This window comes from Branchiostoma belcheri, unplaced genomic scaffold (assembly GCF_001625305.1).
Source record: "Branchiostoma belcheri isolate BF01 breed outbred unplaced genomic scaffold, Haploidv18h27 scaffold2, whole genome shotgun sequence".
Classification (NCBI taxonomy): Eukaryota; Metazoa; Chordata; class Leptocardii; order Amphioxiformes; family Branchiostomatidae; genus Branchiostoma; species Branchiostoma belcheri.
In genome coordinates, this window is record NW_017803490.1 from 10,260,945 (window position 1) to 10,275,944 (window position 15,000).

The 15,000-nt window shown below is 51.1% G+C and overlaps 1 protein-coding gene across 1 annotated transcript in view; it reads right to left on the reverse strand.

Annotated features, from left to right (window-relative positions):
- LOC109468549 overlaps window positions 1–15,000 on the reverse strand; it is an 80,764-nt gene that overhangs the window by 5,115 nt on the left and 60,649 nt on the right. Inside the window, exons 39-40 of the mRNA XM_019766791.1 lie at window positions 1,413–5,280; window positions 863–1,264 (exon numbers count right to left, since the gene is read on the reverse strand). Coding sequence (XP_019622350.1) covers window positions 863–1,264; window positions 1,413–5,280 — 4,270 coding nt within the window. The remainder of the gene's footprint in view (window positions 1–862; window positions 1,265–1,412; window positions 5,281–15,000) is intronic.

Genomic DNA, 15,000 nt, shown 5'->3' on the forward strand with positions numbered 1-15,000 from the left:
ATCTCTCTCTATTTGGCCGATTTCTACTCTTTCCAGCCGCCTCCCGAAGCCTGGTAGAGGCTAAGTGCCCCCCTCCCCTCTTGCCCCAAGAGTAAGTAAGTCAGCCAGGACTGACCTGTTGGAAGGACCTCGGTTATGCTAAGGTCACATTTCAAAACCGGGGCCCGGCCGGGCAGTCTTACGGAACGAAAAGCCCCAAAAAGTTTAAAAAATTGATAATGGGAACTATTTGCGTATATCATTGATATAAATTGTTGGTTTTTCGTTAATCTAAACAGCCCGACCGGGCCCCGGTTTGGAAATGTGACCTCAGCATTAAATAGAGCATGTGAACTAGTATATAGTACAGGGGATTCTTTCCCCAAGCTAACAGACATCTATCTTGCACACGCAGTCGTCTATTTGTGTGCGAGTCGTCGGTTAGCTTGGGAAATGAATCCCCTGTGCTACATATACTAACTATTGCATGTGAACTAGACACTACAAACCGTAAATAGTTTCATCAGGTTGGTAAAGGAATGAATAGCAAAGTTCTTTGATCACAACCATTTATTTTTCACGAGCCGATGTTTCGATGACCGTCTGTCATCTTCGTCAGGGCAATTCTGACTGGTTTGCTGTGCACTGACACTAGATGTTACTTGGTGCATAGTGCACTAAAGGTGTTACATAGTTCACAGTGCACTGTTACTTGGTTCATCTAGTGTCAAACCAGTCAGAATTGCCCTGATCGATGAAGATGACAGACGGTAATCGAAACGTCGGCTCGCGAAAAATAAATGGTTGTGATCAAAGAACTTTGCTATTCTTTAGACAGTACAAAGTGATGTACAAAGACATTCTACAAAGTGATGTGACTGACCTACGACTGGACCCGGTGCGGTGGTCGCCTCCTCGATCCTGTCCAGCATAGCGGTGGTGGCCTCTACCCCCGGCTCCTCCGGGCCGACGATGTCCTTGATGGCGGCGGTGGTCTCGCGCGGTGCCTCTATCATGGCCGTGGTGATGTACCTCAGGACGTCAGTGGTGCCGATGGCCTCGCCCGGAGCGGCGGTGGGTCGCACGCCGGGCAGCCTGGTCACAAGGGCGTCGATCTCGCCCGTTGTCAACTCTTCAATCGGCTCCACGCGTTCCACGACGGGCCTGCCTAGAGCGTCGGTCACCGGGCGGCCGGAGGCGTCGGTTACGGGTCGGAATCCAGGTGCTGTTTCCGTCACGGGTCTGCCCAAGGCGTCGAGCACAGGGCGGCCGGAAGCGTCTGTTACTGGACGGGTACCTGGTGCCAGAGTTACGGGCTGGCCGGAGGCGTCGGTCACAGGGCGGCCGTCAGGGCCTGTCACCACTATCGGTGCCGCTTCAGTCACTGGTCTTCCGGATTCGTCGGTCACAGGGCGGCCGGAAGCGTCTGTTACTGGACGGGTACCTGGCGCCAGAGTTACGGGTTGGCCGGTAGGCGTCGGTTATAGGCTGGCCGTCAGGGCCTGTCACGAATGTCGGTGCCGCTTCGGTCACGAGCCTGCCAGATTCGTCGGTCACAGGGCGGCCGGACGCGTCTGTTACCAGACGGGTACCGGGTGCCATGGTCACGGGTCTGCCGGAGGCGTCGGTGATAGGTTGGCCGGAGGCGTCGGTAGCGACAACAGGTGCCGGTTCTGTCACGAGCCTGCCGGATTCGTCGGTCACAGGTTTGCCGGAAGCGTCGGTGACGAGGCGGGATCCAGGCGCCACGGTTACGGGTTGGCCGGAGGCGTCGGTAATAGGTTGGCCGTCAGGGCCTGTGACAACTATCGGCGCCGCTTCGGTTACGGGTCTGCCCAAGGCGTCGAGCACAGGATTGCCGTCAGCGTCTGTTACCGGACGGGTACCGGGTGCCAGAGTTACGGGCTGGCCGGAGGCGTCGGTAATAGGCTGGCCGTCAGGGCCTGTCACAAATGTCGGGGCCGCTTCGGTCACGGGTCTTCCGGATTCGTCGGTTATAGGTTGGCCGGACGCGTCGGTGACGAGGCGGGTACCAGGTGCCAGAGTCACGGGTTGGCCGGAGGCGTCGGTCACAATTTGGCCGGAGGCGTCCGTTACGACTAGCGGTGCGGGTTCGGTCACGATTTGGCCGGACTCGTCCGTTATAGGTTGGCCGTCAGCGCCGGTTACGGGCCGGACTCCAGCTGGCAGCGTCACAGGTTGGCCGGAGGCGTCGGTTATAGGCTGGCCGTCAGGGCCTGTCACCACTATCGGTGCCGCTTCAGTCACTGGTCTTCCGGATTCGTCGGTGACAGGTTGGCCGGAGGCGTCTGTTACCAGGCGGGATCCAGGTGCGAGCGTCACAGGTTGGCCGGAGGCGTCGGTCACAGGGCGGCCGTCAGGGCCTGTCACGACGATAGGGATCGGTTCGGTCACTGGCCTGCCGAAAGCATCAGTCAGAGGTTTGCCGTCAGCGCCTGTTACCGGGCGTACTCCAGGTGCGAGAGTCACGGGTTTGCCGGACGCATCGGTTATAGGTTGGCCGTCAGGGCCTGTTACGACGATAGGGATCGGTTCGGTCACGGGTCTACCCGAGGCGTCGGTCACAGGATTGCCGTCAGCGTCTGTTACAGGGCGGAAACCAGGTGCGAGCGTCACAGGCTGGCCGGAGGCGTCGGTTATAGGTTGGCCGTCAGGGCCTGTCACAACTATCGGTGCCGCTTCAGTCACAGGTCTACCCGAGGCGTCGGTCACAGGGCGGCCGGAGGCATCTGTTACGAGACGGCTACCAGGTGCCAGAGTCACGGGTTGGCCGGAGGCGTCGGTCACAATTTGGCCGGAGGCGTCCGTTACGACTAGCGGTGCGGGTTCGGTCACGATCTGGCCGGACTCGTCCGTTATAGGTTGGCCGTCAGCGCCGGTTACGGGCCGGACTCCAGCTGGCAGCGTGACAGGTTGGCCGGAGGCGTCGGTAATAGGCTGGCCGTCAGGGCCTGTCACCACTATCGGCGCCGCTTCAGTCACAGGTCTTCCGGATTCGTCAGTCACAGGTTGGCCGGAGGCGTCTGTTACCAGGCGGGATCCAGGTGCGAGCGTCACGGGTTTGCCGGAGGCGTCGGTGACAGGGCGGCCGTCAGGACCTGTTACGACTACAGGCACAGGTTCGGTGACGGGTCTACCCAAGGCGTCGAGCACAGGATTGCCGTCAGCGTCTGTTACGGGTCGTACTCCAGGAGCTAGGGTCACAGGTTGGCCGGACGCGTCGGTTACAGGTTTGCCATCAGCGCCAGTTACGACGATAGGGATCGGTTCGGTCACGGGTCTACCCGAGGCGTCGGTCACAGGATTGCCGTCAGCGTCAGTTACAGGGCGGAATCCAGGTGCCAGCGTCACAGGCTGGCCGGAGGCGTCGGTGACAGGTTTGCCGTCGGGGCCTGTTACGACGATAGGCGCAGGTTCTGTCACTGGTCTTCCGGAAGAGTCGGTCACAGGGCGGCCTAGAGCGTCTGTAACCGGGCGGAATCCAGGTGCAACACCTGGAGCAGCTGTAACTCCAGGTGCGATGACCGCAGGTGCGATCTGGGTGACGGGTCTGCCGTACTCGTCCGTCACCGGGCGGCCGTACTCGTCCGTCACGGCGACGACTCCAGGTGCATCAGGTCGGCCAGGTGCCACTGCCCCCGGGCCAGCTGTAACTCCAACCCCGGGTCCCACAGGTACCCCTGGAGCAGGTGTGACGCCAGGTGCGATAACCCCGGGCTCGCCAGGTCCAGGTGTCGCGAACTCCTCCCCAGGTGCTGCCGTTGTGATGGCGCGTATGGTTTCCAGCGTGGTACGGATGTCCTCTAGTTCCTTCTTTTCAGTCGTCAGCCCGTCCACGATCTCACCTGGGGGAGCGCGCGTAGTTACTCTGTCGATTTCTTCCTTCACCTTCTCGATCTCCCGCGTTGTGACCTCCAGCAGCGCGTCTATCGTGCCGTCCGGCGGGACTTCCGTCACGACAATGTCCGGTGCTTTCCCGACGTCGATCTCCAGACTTCTCAGCTTGTCCTGCTGCTCGGCGAGCTGAGCGTTCAGGCTCTCGCAGCACATCTCCAGCTCCCTGATTTTGTCCTCCATGGAGTCTATGTCGGCCACGCGGAGACCCTGTTCGTCCACCTGGATCAGGAGCTGGGCCAGCCGCTTGCGCTCCTCCTTCAGCTGAGCGCCCAGCCCGGCCACGTACTCCCGCTGCCCCTCCAGCGTGGTCGGCACTGCCGCCAGGTCCTCTGCGCTGGGCTTCACGGGTTCTGACAGCGGCGCCTCCGGCCGGCCATTCACAGCCTCACCTGTACCTGAGGGCGGTAACACCTGCAGCGGACCCGGACCTGCCTCGCCGTTCCCGTTACTGTCAACCCTTTTCAACAGAGAGTCCAATCTCTCGATTTCGGTGGTCTGGTTGGCGACCTGGAGCTGCAGCTGTGTGCGAAGCAGGCGTTCCTCTTCTAAATCTGCCGCGAGTTGTTTGGCTTGGGTAGTGACCTCGACTTCCAGGCTGAGCTTGAGTTTCTGAGTCGTTACTTGCTGCATCATCACGGCGCTAGTCAGGTTCGCGAACCGACCTTCCAGGTCCTGACAACACTGGGCGCCGTTAGCGGCCGCCTCGCCTGCCTCAATCTGGTCGCGCTCTGCCAACATTCCATTGACTTTGTCCTCCATGGCGGCCGCTTGGGAGGCAATGGTTTGATCTATGACGGCTGTGTAGTTCGTTAGTTGCGTAAACATTTGTAAACGTTGCTGCTGCTCCCGAGAGACTAAGTCCTGAAGCCCACTCACCTCGTTGGTCAGGCGGCCGTCCAGCTCGGCGATCTTGCGGCTGTTCTCCAGGATGCCGGCGTTCAGGTCGCCGTTCTTCTCCGCCATATCGGTCTTCATCTGCGACTCTCGCAGCTCCGCCCCCAGCATGGCCGTGTCGATCTTCCCCGTCATGTTGGCAACGTTAGCCGCGAGGTTGGCGCGTTCCAGTTGCTCCTCGAGAACACGCGTTTCCAATTGCGCGACCTGCTCGCAGCAGCGAGTGATGGTATCCTCGTTGTCGGTGAGGCGCTCCATCCCCTCGGCCAGCTCGGACTGGAGCCGCGCGGCTAGCGCCTGGAGCTCTCCGGTCACGTTCTGCAGTCCGGGCGGCGCCGCGCAGGAAGACGAGATGGCGTCCGCCGCCGTTATTCTGAAGGTGTAGGTGCAGGAATCGTCCTCATGGTGGTCCCGCCGCACTCTCTTCACGACGTGCCCGCGACTCCGACCGGCTCGCAGGGCCGGCCCGCCTTCCAACAACAGCGCCGCCTGAACCAGGAGAACAAACACAGTCAAAGTCACGCCAGACATGATTCCGCACCCACAGTCTTGCCCCTTTCCTTATCACCACTGCACAGCCGACCCTCACAGTATCCCCCAAACGGCTACTGTGTCCTCCTGGGCGTTTCTAACTAACTTTATAACTTGCCGTTAAGCGTTTTACATATGCACGGACTCTCACACTTTGCAGGAGGGGGTTTCGGCGCGCAGTGGTTTACTGTAAAGGTCAGGTTAGACGTTTCGTCATTGCTGTCGGCTGGCCGCCCTGTCTGAACACCATGGATTTTGTAACCAACCGTTACTGAATACAGGTAGTCAGCTAACAACACAGAAGCGTTATAGTGACTTTACACTTCTGTATACAAGTAACTATTTGTTCCAGACGAACTCTGTGCACCATAAATGCCGGGGATGAAGTCGGCCGGGTCAATGATTTGAACAAGTGCTTTGAATTAACGAAACTGCTTGTCTACGCCCCACATCCCATTGACTCAAATTATGGTCTGTTCAACCCCCGTTGTGCACATACGGAGACGTGGGGATTCCTGCTCCGTACTAAGCCTGGACAGGCACTGCCTTGTCTGTGCAAGACTCGCAAATACACTTGTCCGCATTCTTTCGGCCTAGTTGGGGCATATGTGGGGCCTGCCTGTTTCTAATAAGACGTAACCTTCATATCGTAGCTCAAACTACGCGGAACAGGGAACTTAATGACGCGGCTATGGGAACGCTTGGGAAATGAACCGAGGGCGTAATGTCTGTGTTTCTCTCGGCATGACGCACGGGGATTGTCCTGGGGGGTTGGGCGTGAGGGTCAGATAATCGGGGGGGGGGGATCTGGTGCTAAATGAAGCCGTCATGTCAGCTTCAGAAGCTGACCTACTCTTAAAACCTACAGCTAGCGCACAACGCGCCTTGCTGATTGTAGTTAGTTGGAGCGTCTCTAAGCTCCACTGTTTATGGGTCTGGTTTAAGACGATCGCGCCGGTTATAAGTTATGGCGGGTTGTGGCAGCGTGACAGAAGAATTAGTCTCAGTCTGCCGGAGTGAAGTTCGCCCAGACGCTGCCCGCTGCCGGAGTGAAGTTCACCCGTACCCAGACGCCGCCATGTGTTTCTGCGGAGTCCGGCGCGACCTTCGGCAGCGGGGGCACGTGACCCTGTCAGATTCCCCACGGGAAAGGGGCGTGCGCGCGCCGGGCAGGGGCAGGTGGCAGGACTCCGGGGGTACACAAGTCATAGCCTCCACCAGGCCTTCCTAAGGGGCGTGCGCGCGCCGGGCAAGGGCAGGTGGCACGGCTCCGGGGGTACACAAGTCATAGCCTCTACCAGGCCTTCCTAAGGGGCGTGCGCGCGCCGGGCAGGGGCAGGTGGCAGGACTCCGCCCGGAACGGGAGTTACACAGGGTCCTAGCCTCCACCTAGCCTCCAACAGGCCTTTCCAAGGCGCCGGGCAGGGGCAGGTGGCACGGCTTCGCCCGGAACACAAGCCTAGCCTCCCCCAGGCCTTCCTAAGGGGCTATCGATAGGATACACACGTTCTATCCTCCCCCTAGCCTCCAACAGGTCTTTCCAAGGCGACGGGCGGGGGGTACACAAGCCTAGCCTCCCCCTAGCCTCTACCAGGCCTTCCTAAGGGGTCATCGATAGATTAAACAAGTCATAGCCTCCCCCTAGCCTCCAACAGGCCTTCCTAAGGGACTATTGATAGGATACACAAGTCCTAGCCTCAAACAGCCCTTCCAAAGGGGCTATCGATAGTCTTCACAAGTCTTAGCCTCTACCAAGCCTTCCTAAGGGGGCATCGTTATAGTATCCTTGACCAGTTATAGATAGCACTATTTGGCAAAAACTGACTTTAAAAGCATATTATCGTCCCATACTAAAAAGTAGTATAGTAACAAAGAATAGTTCAACCAAATAGTCCTTGTGAGATAGATTAGACATAGATGCTAATATACTTTGTACAGTATTCTTATCTTTTACAATCGTTGTACAATTATCGTTGCACAAGTCCCTCCGTCATGTACAAGAACCATCCACTCTGTAAGGCAAGGGCAATTTTTGATTGAAGGACGAAAATAGCACAGACCGTGCGGTAGTTGACCTTAAGATCAAAGGATACACCCAAGATATATATACTCCTCTACTTGGTGCAAGCTGACTGATGCCAGGAAGGTTTATTTTGTACAAGGACCATCCATTCTGTATAAAGACCATCAATTGTGTACAAGGACCATCCATTTTGTACATGGGCAATTTTTTATGGAAGGACAACTAAACAAAAAGCAAGACAAATACGGTGGTTGACCCTTGTGATTACGGGTACACGAAAAGATATATAAACTCCTCTAGTTAGCTCAAGCTGATTGATAGGTAGGTAGGTAGGTCTATTTTGAACAAGGGCCATCCATTCTGTACATGGGTCGTTTTTATGGAAGGATAACCAAACAAAAATAGTCTTAACAGACTATACGGTAGTTGACCTTACGATCAAAGGGTACACTAAAAGATATATAAAGCCCTCTAGTTAGCTCAAGGTTATTGATGCCATGCAGGTCTATTTTGTACAAGGGTCATCCATTTTGTACAAGGACCATCCATTCTGTATAAAGACCATCAATTGTGTACATATGCAATTTCTTATGGAAGGACATCCAAACAAAAACGCAAGACAAATACGGTAGTTGACCCTTGTGATTACGGGTACACGAAAAGATATATAAACCCCTCTATTTTGTTCAAGGATCATCCATTCTCTGCAAGGATCATCCATTAATTTCTCTACAAGAGAAAAAGATCATTCGGGGTGCCGTGTGGCGTAAGTTAGGGCATTCGGCCCGGAACCAATGGGTCCTGGGTTCGATTCCATATTCTACATGCCCCGACGTTGTGAGTGCCCTTGGGAAAGCCACTTTACACAACTTTTCCCCAAGATGCCAGTTATTGCCAATTTCTTGGAAGACGAAGAATTTTACTCCAAGCCTCCTCACCAACGTGGGTGGATAGAACTATGCGGCTAAAGGCGCTCCGCTCGGCTGCATAAGCCCACAGCAAGTAATTTCTATGGATGACATCAGCGCGCGCACTGATTTTCGTCTGATTTTGAAAGAAGGAAAAACAAGAAATTTTGTTGCCTTCTGACAGTGGTCAACATGATGAAAATGGGAAGATGTCTGTTGCCATGCCGGAACGTGGATGGCAGATGGATTTGATGAGAGGAGACAATACAAGGCTCTGATTTAATGTTTTGTCTTTTATATGTGATGGCGGATGTGTATATATGTGATGTTCCTACTGAATCAAAACCATTTGTACAATGATTGAAACCTTATATGTTTCAAAGTTGTTTCAGTGAGAAATGAATTTTGTACTAGTTGGCAGTAAACTTGGCACAGCATAGGTATCATTTCTTGTTTAACAAGGTCAAAATTTGACAATGTAGGAATCTTGTTTTTTTGTCGCGCCTTATATTTTTTTCGCCCTATCGCATTAGATTTGGAGTCTGCGGAGGATGTCATCCCTAAAATTGACTTGCTGTGGACTAAGTACTGAGACCTGCCCGACGGTAAGAACTAGACAAATGCTGGGCTGTTCCAGTATCGGGGTTAATAGAGATCCTCGGCGAATAAAAAAAATTCCGACCAAAAATAAAAAGGCTACTAAACCACAGAAATACAAAGCTAGTATTTTGAATCCGCGGCAGTACAGCGGCAAGCAGTCACATTCTGGCTTTCTGCGGAATTAATGAATCGGCACTGTATGTACTGAGTTCTTGAGTCGTGGAGCTTCTGTAGCAGTGGTGCCATCCTCCAGAGTTAGCTCCGCCTCCGCATTGTCGCTAACTACCATGGACTACCCAGGCCTAGAGCCAGGCCAGAGCCTCGGTGGACGTGTTTTTTTTTTTGAACAGGGGATGTCATCCACAAAATTAAGGCAGTGTGGCCTAAGTACTGCGAACGGCCCGACGGTAAGAACTAGACAAATGCTGGGCTGTTCCAGTATCGGGGTTAATAGAGATCCGCGTTGTGAATAACGACTTGTAATGATAGGCGGCGCAGCTTTAACGACTTGAGAAATGTCTTACCGAGCTCCAAACATCCCCCCGACGGTAACGCTACTCTCCCGGCTTATGTCTTCCATTACCGAACACCGTCTTCCAATCTCAAGGTGAACGGCAAGGAGTACACTTCCCTGTTTGAAGTCGCCGCCGTATGGCCGGGGAGACAGAGGTACAAAGCAGAGGTCCGGGCTGTCGGGTTGAATGAGGGTCGGTTCAAGGATGCCTGCTGGTTCCCATCGGCGGAGAGACGCGCTGAACTTTCCTCTCAACCGCCAATTTTACCTGGCTGGGCCTCGCGTAGCCTCCATAGCACGCCAAAAGCTGGGGTTTTGAGATCTTTTATGTGATATTTTCTGATTGCATATAGACAACATAGCCGGCCTGGTTAAATTACCTCGGTTTTTTTAGAACTGGGCTAATAAAAAAACAGCCGAAGATCACCAAGACCCCAGTTCTATAAGCCTGTAACGGAGGCTAGGCCTGGCGGGTCTGCGCCTGGTTAGGTGCAGTGTTCGGCTAACTGCGCTTTATGCCCCCCCCCCCTCCCCTGGAACCACCTACGTGTGGAGTGGGTGGGGGTGAATAGGAACTGCCTACTACAGGGGGACAGACACTGCCAAATTTTCTGGGGGAGGTCTTGTCGTTAGCCTCTACCAGGCTTCGGGAAGCGGCTGGAAACAGTAGAAAGTTAGAAATTGGCCAAATAGAGAGTTGACGTACTCTCTATCAGACCAACCCCACCGGCACGTTATCTTTCTACTTGGCCTTCGATTTCTACTCTTTCTTACTGCTTCCCGACGCCTAATAGAGGCTATCTTGTCGTAGCGTTACTTGAATTACAGCGAGGTCAATCAAATCTCAAGCGAGGTCAATGACCTGAATGAGGCACCGTGCGTTTGGGTAAGAGTAAACAGAGCAGTACTTTTGTTACTATTTCTATTAAAAATATGCCTTAAGTTTGTCTCAGTACAAACTCCCAGTGAGGGGGAAAACTTTTCATCTCACATACACGTACGTACGAACAGATCGGGGAGATTTTTCATCCAAACATCTGGTTTGACATAAACGCTTGATTCAGACGATTGCACAAATTGCAGCATGCATCACACTTACCACAAGTAAAATGGATCAATTTTCTGAAATTTCGTCACCCATGACCATGTAGTATAGAGACCGTTTGATAAGATATCTGAAATTCCTTGTTTCAAGTAATTTGTGCTACCGCTATATTAAACCTTCTCCCAGCTGCCTACCCCCAGACCCAATACAACTTTTCCACTGAGGGCTACCTTTGGACGCTGAAGGTTAATTATACTAGCTCAGAACATTGTGTTTAACCGTCTACCTGCTGGCTACTGAGCCCACAACCAACATAAAGTTGGTGCCAAATGGCTACCTTAGCAGGCTGAAGGGAAAGTGGGAGGGCTAAATCAGGGGTTAAACCTTGGTTAAACCAAGCCTGGTTTTTGTGGTCGGACCATGGCGGTCTGTATGCATCCGTAAATACAGGATAGCGGGTATCCGCTTGTGTTCTATAGCCTGGGTGCCAGGGCTCTGAGGGACAGTATGCAGGCTAGCTCCTCAGCTCCATGAAATGAACCAGGGCTAGCCTTGGTGCCAGACTGTTGCCAGGGCCAGTATACAGACTAGCTCCTCTACTCCAGGGCTAGCCTGGGTGCCAGACTGTTGCCAGGGCCAGTATACAGACTAGCTCCTCTGCTCCAGGGCTAGCCTCGGTGCCAGACTGTTGCCAGGGCCAGTATACAGACTAGCTCCTCGGCCTCCAGGGCTAGTTTGGGTACCAGACTGTTGCCAGGGTCAGTATACAGACTAGCTCCTCGGCTCCAGGGCTAGCCTGGGTGCCAGACTGTTGCTAGGGCCAGTATACAGACTAGCTCCTCGGCTCCAGGGCTAGCCTGGGTGCCAGACTGTTGCTAGGGCCAGTATACAGGCCAGCTCCTCTGCTCCAGGGCTAGCCTGGGTGCCAGACTGTTGCCAGGGACAATATAACGTTACAGAGTTCAATCTAGGTATTTGGGGGATACATTTGGGGGATACACAGAACTATAACATCATCGAAACTTTATACCTGCACAGCGTTTACATTACGTAACTGGGCCACTGGTGCTTAGAAAGAAAACATTGTTACATAACCCAGTATCGGAGACTGGGAAACATGGGAAAGACAAACAAATGGCCAAGTCGGGACATATCCTTAGGGATACAAGTATACAGGGTTTCAATCTGAATAAAACATACTATTTACGTTTCAAATGGTATTGTCTTTGTCATAAAACACCGTAATTTACATTTCAAAACCACATTGCAGTCAACAAATATGGTTGACTGAATTGAGTGATCTTAGGCTGTAACGTTACACATATAACCAAATCAAATCACAACTAACAAAAACAGTATCTTCCTTGTGAAACAAAATATCATGGATGGATAATTACAAATGTCACATACCGTATCGGCTTGGTCGGGTGGTTAATTCCCATCTATCAGTGGTTTTGGCTCCGCCTGTTTTTCCTGCATCCACGGAGAATCAGAAACGGATGGGAGAAACGAAAATCACATGTTTCCCGCGTCCTGCCAACGTTAGCACTTACCGACTTGTCCTGTCTGAGTGACATGGTCGAACACGTCCTTGAACTTCGATCGAAAGCCCATCTGTGTTGGTATAAATGGCGGAACTTCAGAGGTCAACATCTTTGCCACCTTTGCCAAGTGTACTTTCCAACACACACACACACACACAAAATTTGCACTATTAAAACTTAGACTCCAGTCTTTGTCACGGAATATTTTGTGACTTGGAAATTACAGTTCGATTCTGTTTCGAATTGTCCTTGACCGTGCTTTGCAGTAGCACGAACACCGGAAACACCCCGTCCCTCCTGCCCCTCCCCGGGGTGGAAATGGGCCGGTCCGCCCGGCCCGAATGATTGGCAGCCAAACGCGACGATGTTGTGTTTTATTGCTCAGGTTCGCTTCGTTGCGCTTGGATTGAACTTGACCTTGTTGACAAGACATATTCCTTTCGCTTCGTTAGCAACAATCTGAGTCAACATATCACCCATATTCATAACTTTACGTTATTTATGAATTGAATTCTGTGAAAAATGTAACAACCTAAAAAGCGCGGGAAAATCTGGCGGATTGCGTTATGTGTGACAGAGATCATATTTCACAACTTGACTTGCAGGCCGTTGCGTTTGTTTATATCACCATGGAGATGGAGGAAATGGTGTTGCATCAGAATGGTAGTTAGGATAAACTCTTGTGAAATTTCAGTAAAATCTATTTTTTTCATATATTGTAACGTTACTTTTCGTAAGTCAGATTACTTTAAAATTTCAACAAGTTTACATGTCATTAATTTCTCTCAGCAATGAAAACAGTTCTGGGAACTAACCCTTTTTTGCTACACCTCTTTAAAGGAGGGATGATGATGATGATGAAATTACCCTATAATGTAAGGGTATAAGGGGTGTAACATATATTAATAGAAATTAAAATTGGATTACATAGAAATCCTTACGAGAAACTCACCAGAGGACACATGTTTAAGTGGACATTGAAACAGAATTAGCAACCTTGGCAACAACGAAGTCCATTTTCAGTTCGTTCTCACTTGTTAAGAAGGTTTACAACGTACGGAATTGTAGCTTTATGGTCATCATTCACACCTGTATGTAACCGTAGAACAGTCCTTTATCTATAATGAACAGGAAATGGCCTCTCACGGCCACTTCGGTGCCGCTTTTCATGAGACCGACCCGCAATCTCATACTTGGACTCCCGCCGACCGGCCGGCGTTTTGACGATGCCTGTATAACATTTGGTACGGCTCTCAACAGATGCTGGTTATATTCACGCCAATTTTATTCATTGGTTCTCGGTTTCGCCCACTTTTTCCTGCCTCGCAAAAGAAAAAGGGACCAAGACACTTGGAGGAAGTCCTGGTCTTCCTACGCTTTCTATCTTGCAATGCAGTGAATTGATTCAAAGTCCAAGATCATCTTGAAAGTTCATCTGTGTTGGTAGAAGTCATTATGCAGCAAGTTTAAACTGTAATTTCCAACACAAGTCGAAAATTTGGGTGAGTCCAATTTCTTGTGTTGGAAATTACAGTTTAAACTTGCTGCATAAATAATAAAGTCCAAGATTGATTGTCTGAATTATGAGCCAGCCCAGTACTGGGTTGACTTATTTGACTTGACTATCACAGCATACCTAGGCCTGTTTTTAGTTCTTTTCTGTTTTTTTTTCGCCCGGTCGCTGCATTGATTTCCAAAAATCCAGGAAACAACTTCGGAGAAACTGACAAAATTGTTTGGGTGATAAAAACAAGTCTATCCAACTCCTGAGTCATGATTTCCTTTTGAAGACCGCCTCTCATCTGTATCTTGTAATCAGAAGGTCGGTCATGACGTCATGTATGGAACACATCTGGGGGTCTACATGGGGGGTACTAGTATAGCGGATCACGCCTCCCTATATAAAATGTCAGGAGCTGGTCCTTTGCTCCCCTGGCCCCGTTACTAGGTTCATACATGTTACACTAGTCTCTACCAGACTAACTACGCTGGCTATGTATAGGAGAATATTTGCCATTAGACCGAAAGTCCTGTAATCTAAACTTGCGGGCTAGCTGTTAGGCCTGACAGGCTGTTAAAAAAGATCACCGGTCTGCTTGTATTTATTATTAATGATATCTGAAGTTATAAACACTGCAGAACAATAATTGTCATATCACTGTGCTCATTACACCAAGAGCTACGCACTGATGTCGAACTTGAATGTTGAACATCAATTTTTACTTGAGATTCCAAATGACTTGTGACTTTCTAAAGTTGAAATGACCAGTGTTTTAAGTATTTCGTTAACATGAACCACCCACTGACGAAACCTCAAGTTTAATTATAGTTACGAATGACGTGAAATTGAATCAACTGAGTAGAGAGAGAGAGAAAAAAAAGAAGAAAGCCGAAGGCACCCAGACCAACCGTAAAGGCGATCTCCCCTTCTCTTGACTGAATTTTCCAGACATTTGTGAAACATGATATCAGTATTATGACTCTAAAGATGTTCTTAGTTTCTGGGTGTCCTGGATTGACACAAATGTAGCTATATCTGTGTGGAGTTTGGCAAGGACTTCTTTATGTATATCAAGTTGTCGGAAACTGTCCAGACATTTGCGAAGTATTATGACGTTATATATAAACATTTAGTGTAACAGTCTCTACATTTTGTCTGTGAAAGTTGGTGGAGAAATGCGATACATTTACAGGACTGTAACGGTGCCCGTTTTTTGATTGCTACATTCTGACTTTGCAAGTTAACGGAGACATGTGATACATGCATATTTATATCATATCTGTAACGGTACCGTTTTGATGGCTACTGTGTATCAAACATGCTAACTGTAGCGGTTTTGATCGCTAGTTTTTCCGGCTTTACTGAGTTGACAGAGACACACGTGTAGCGAGTTCAGCGGTTCTGTGCCCGCCCAGGGTGGTCTGAGGTCTGAACTTTCGGCTACGGGTTTCTATACATGATTCTTTCCTAGTCTCCACCTGACTAACAACGCAGCAAAAGTAAAATTTAGCCAATCGGGAGAAGGGGGTTTAGCCAGCGTAGA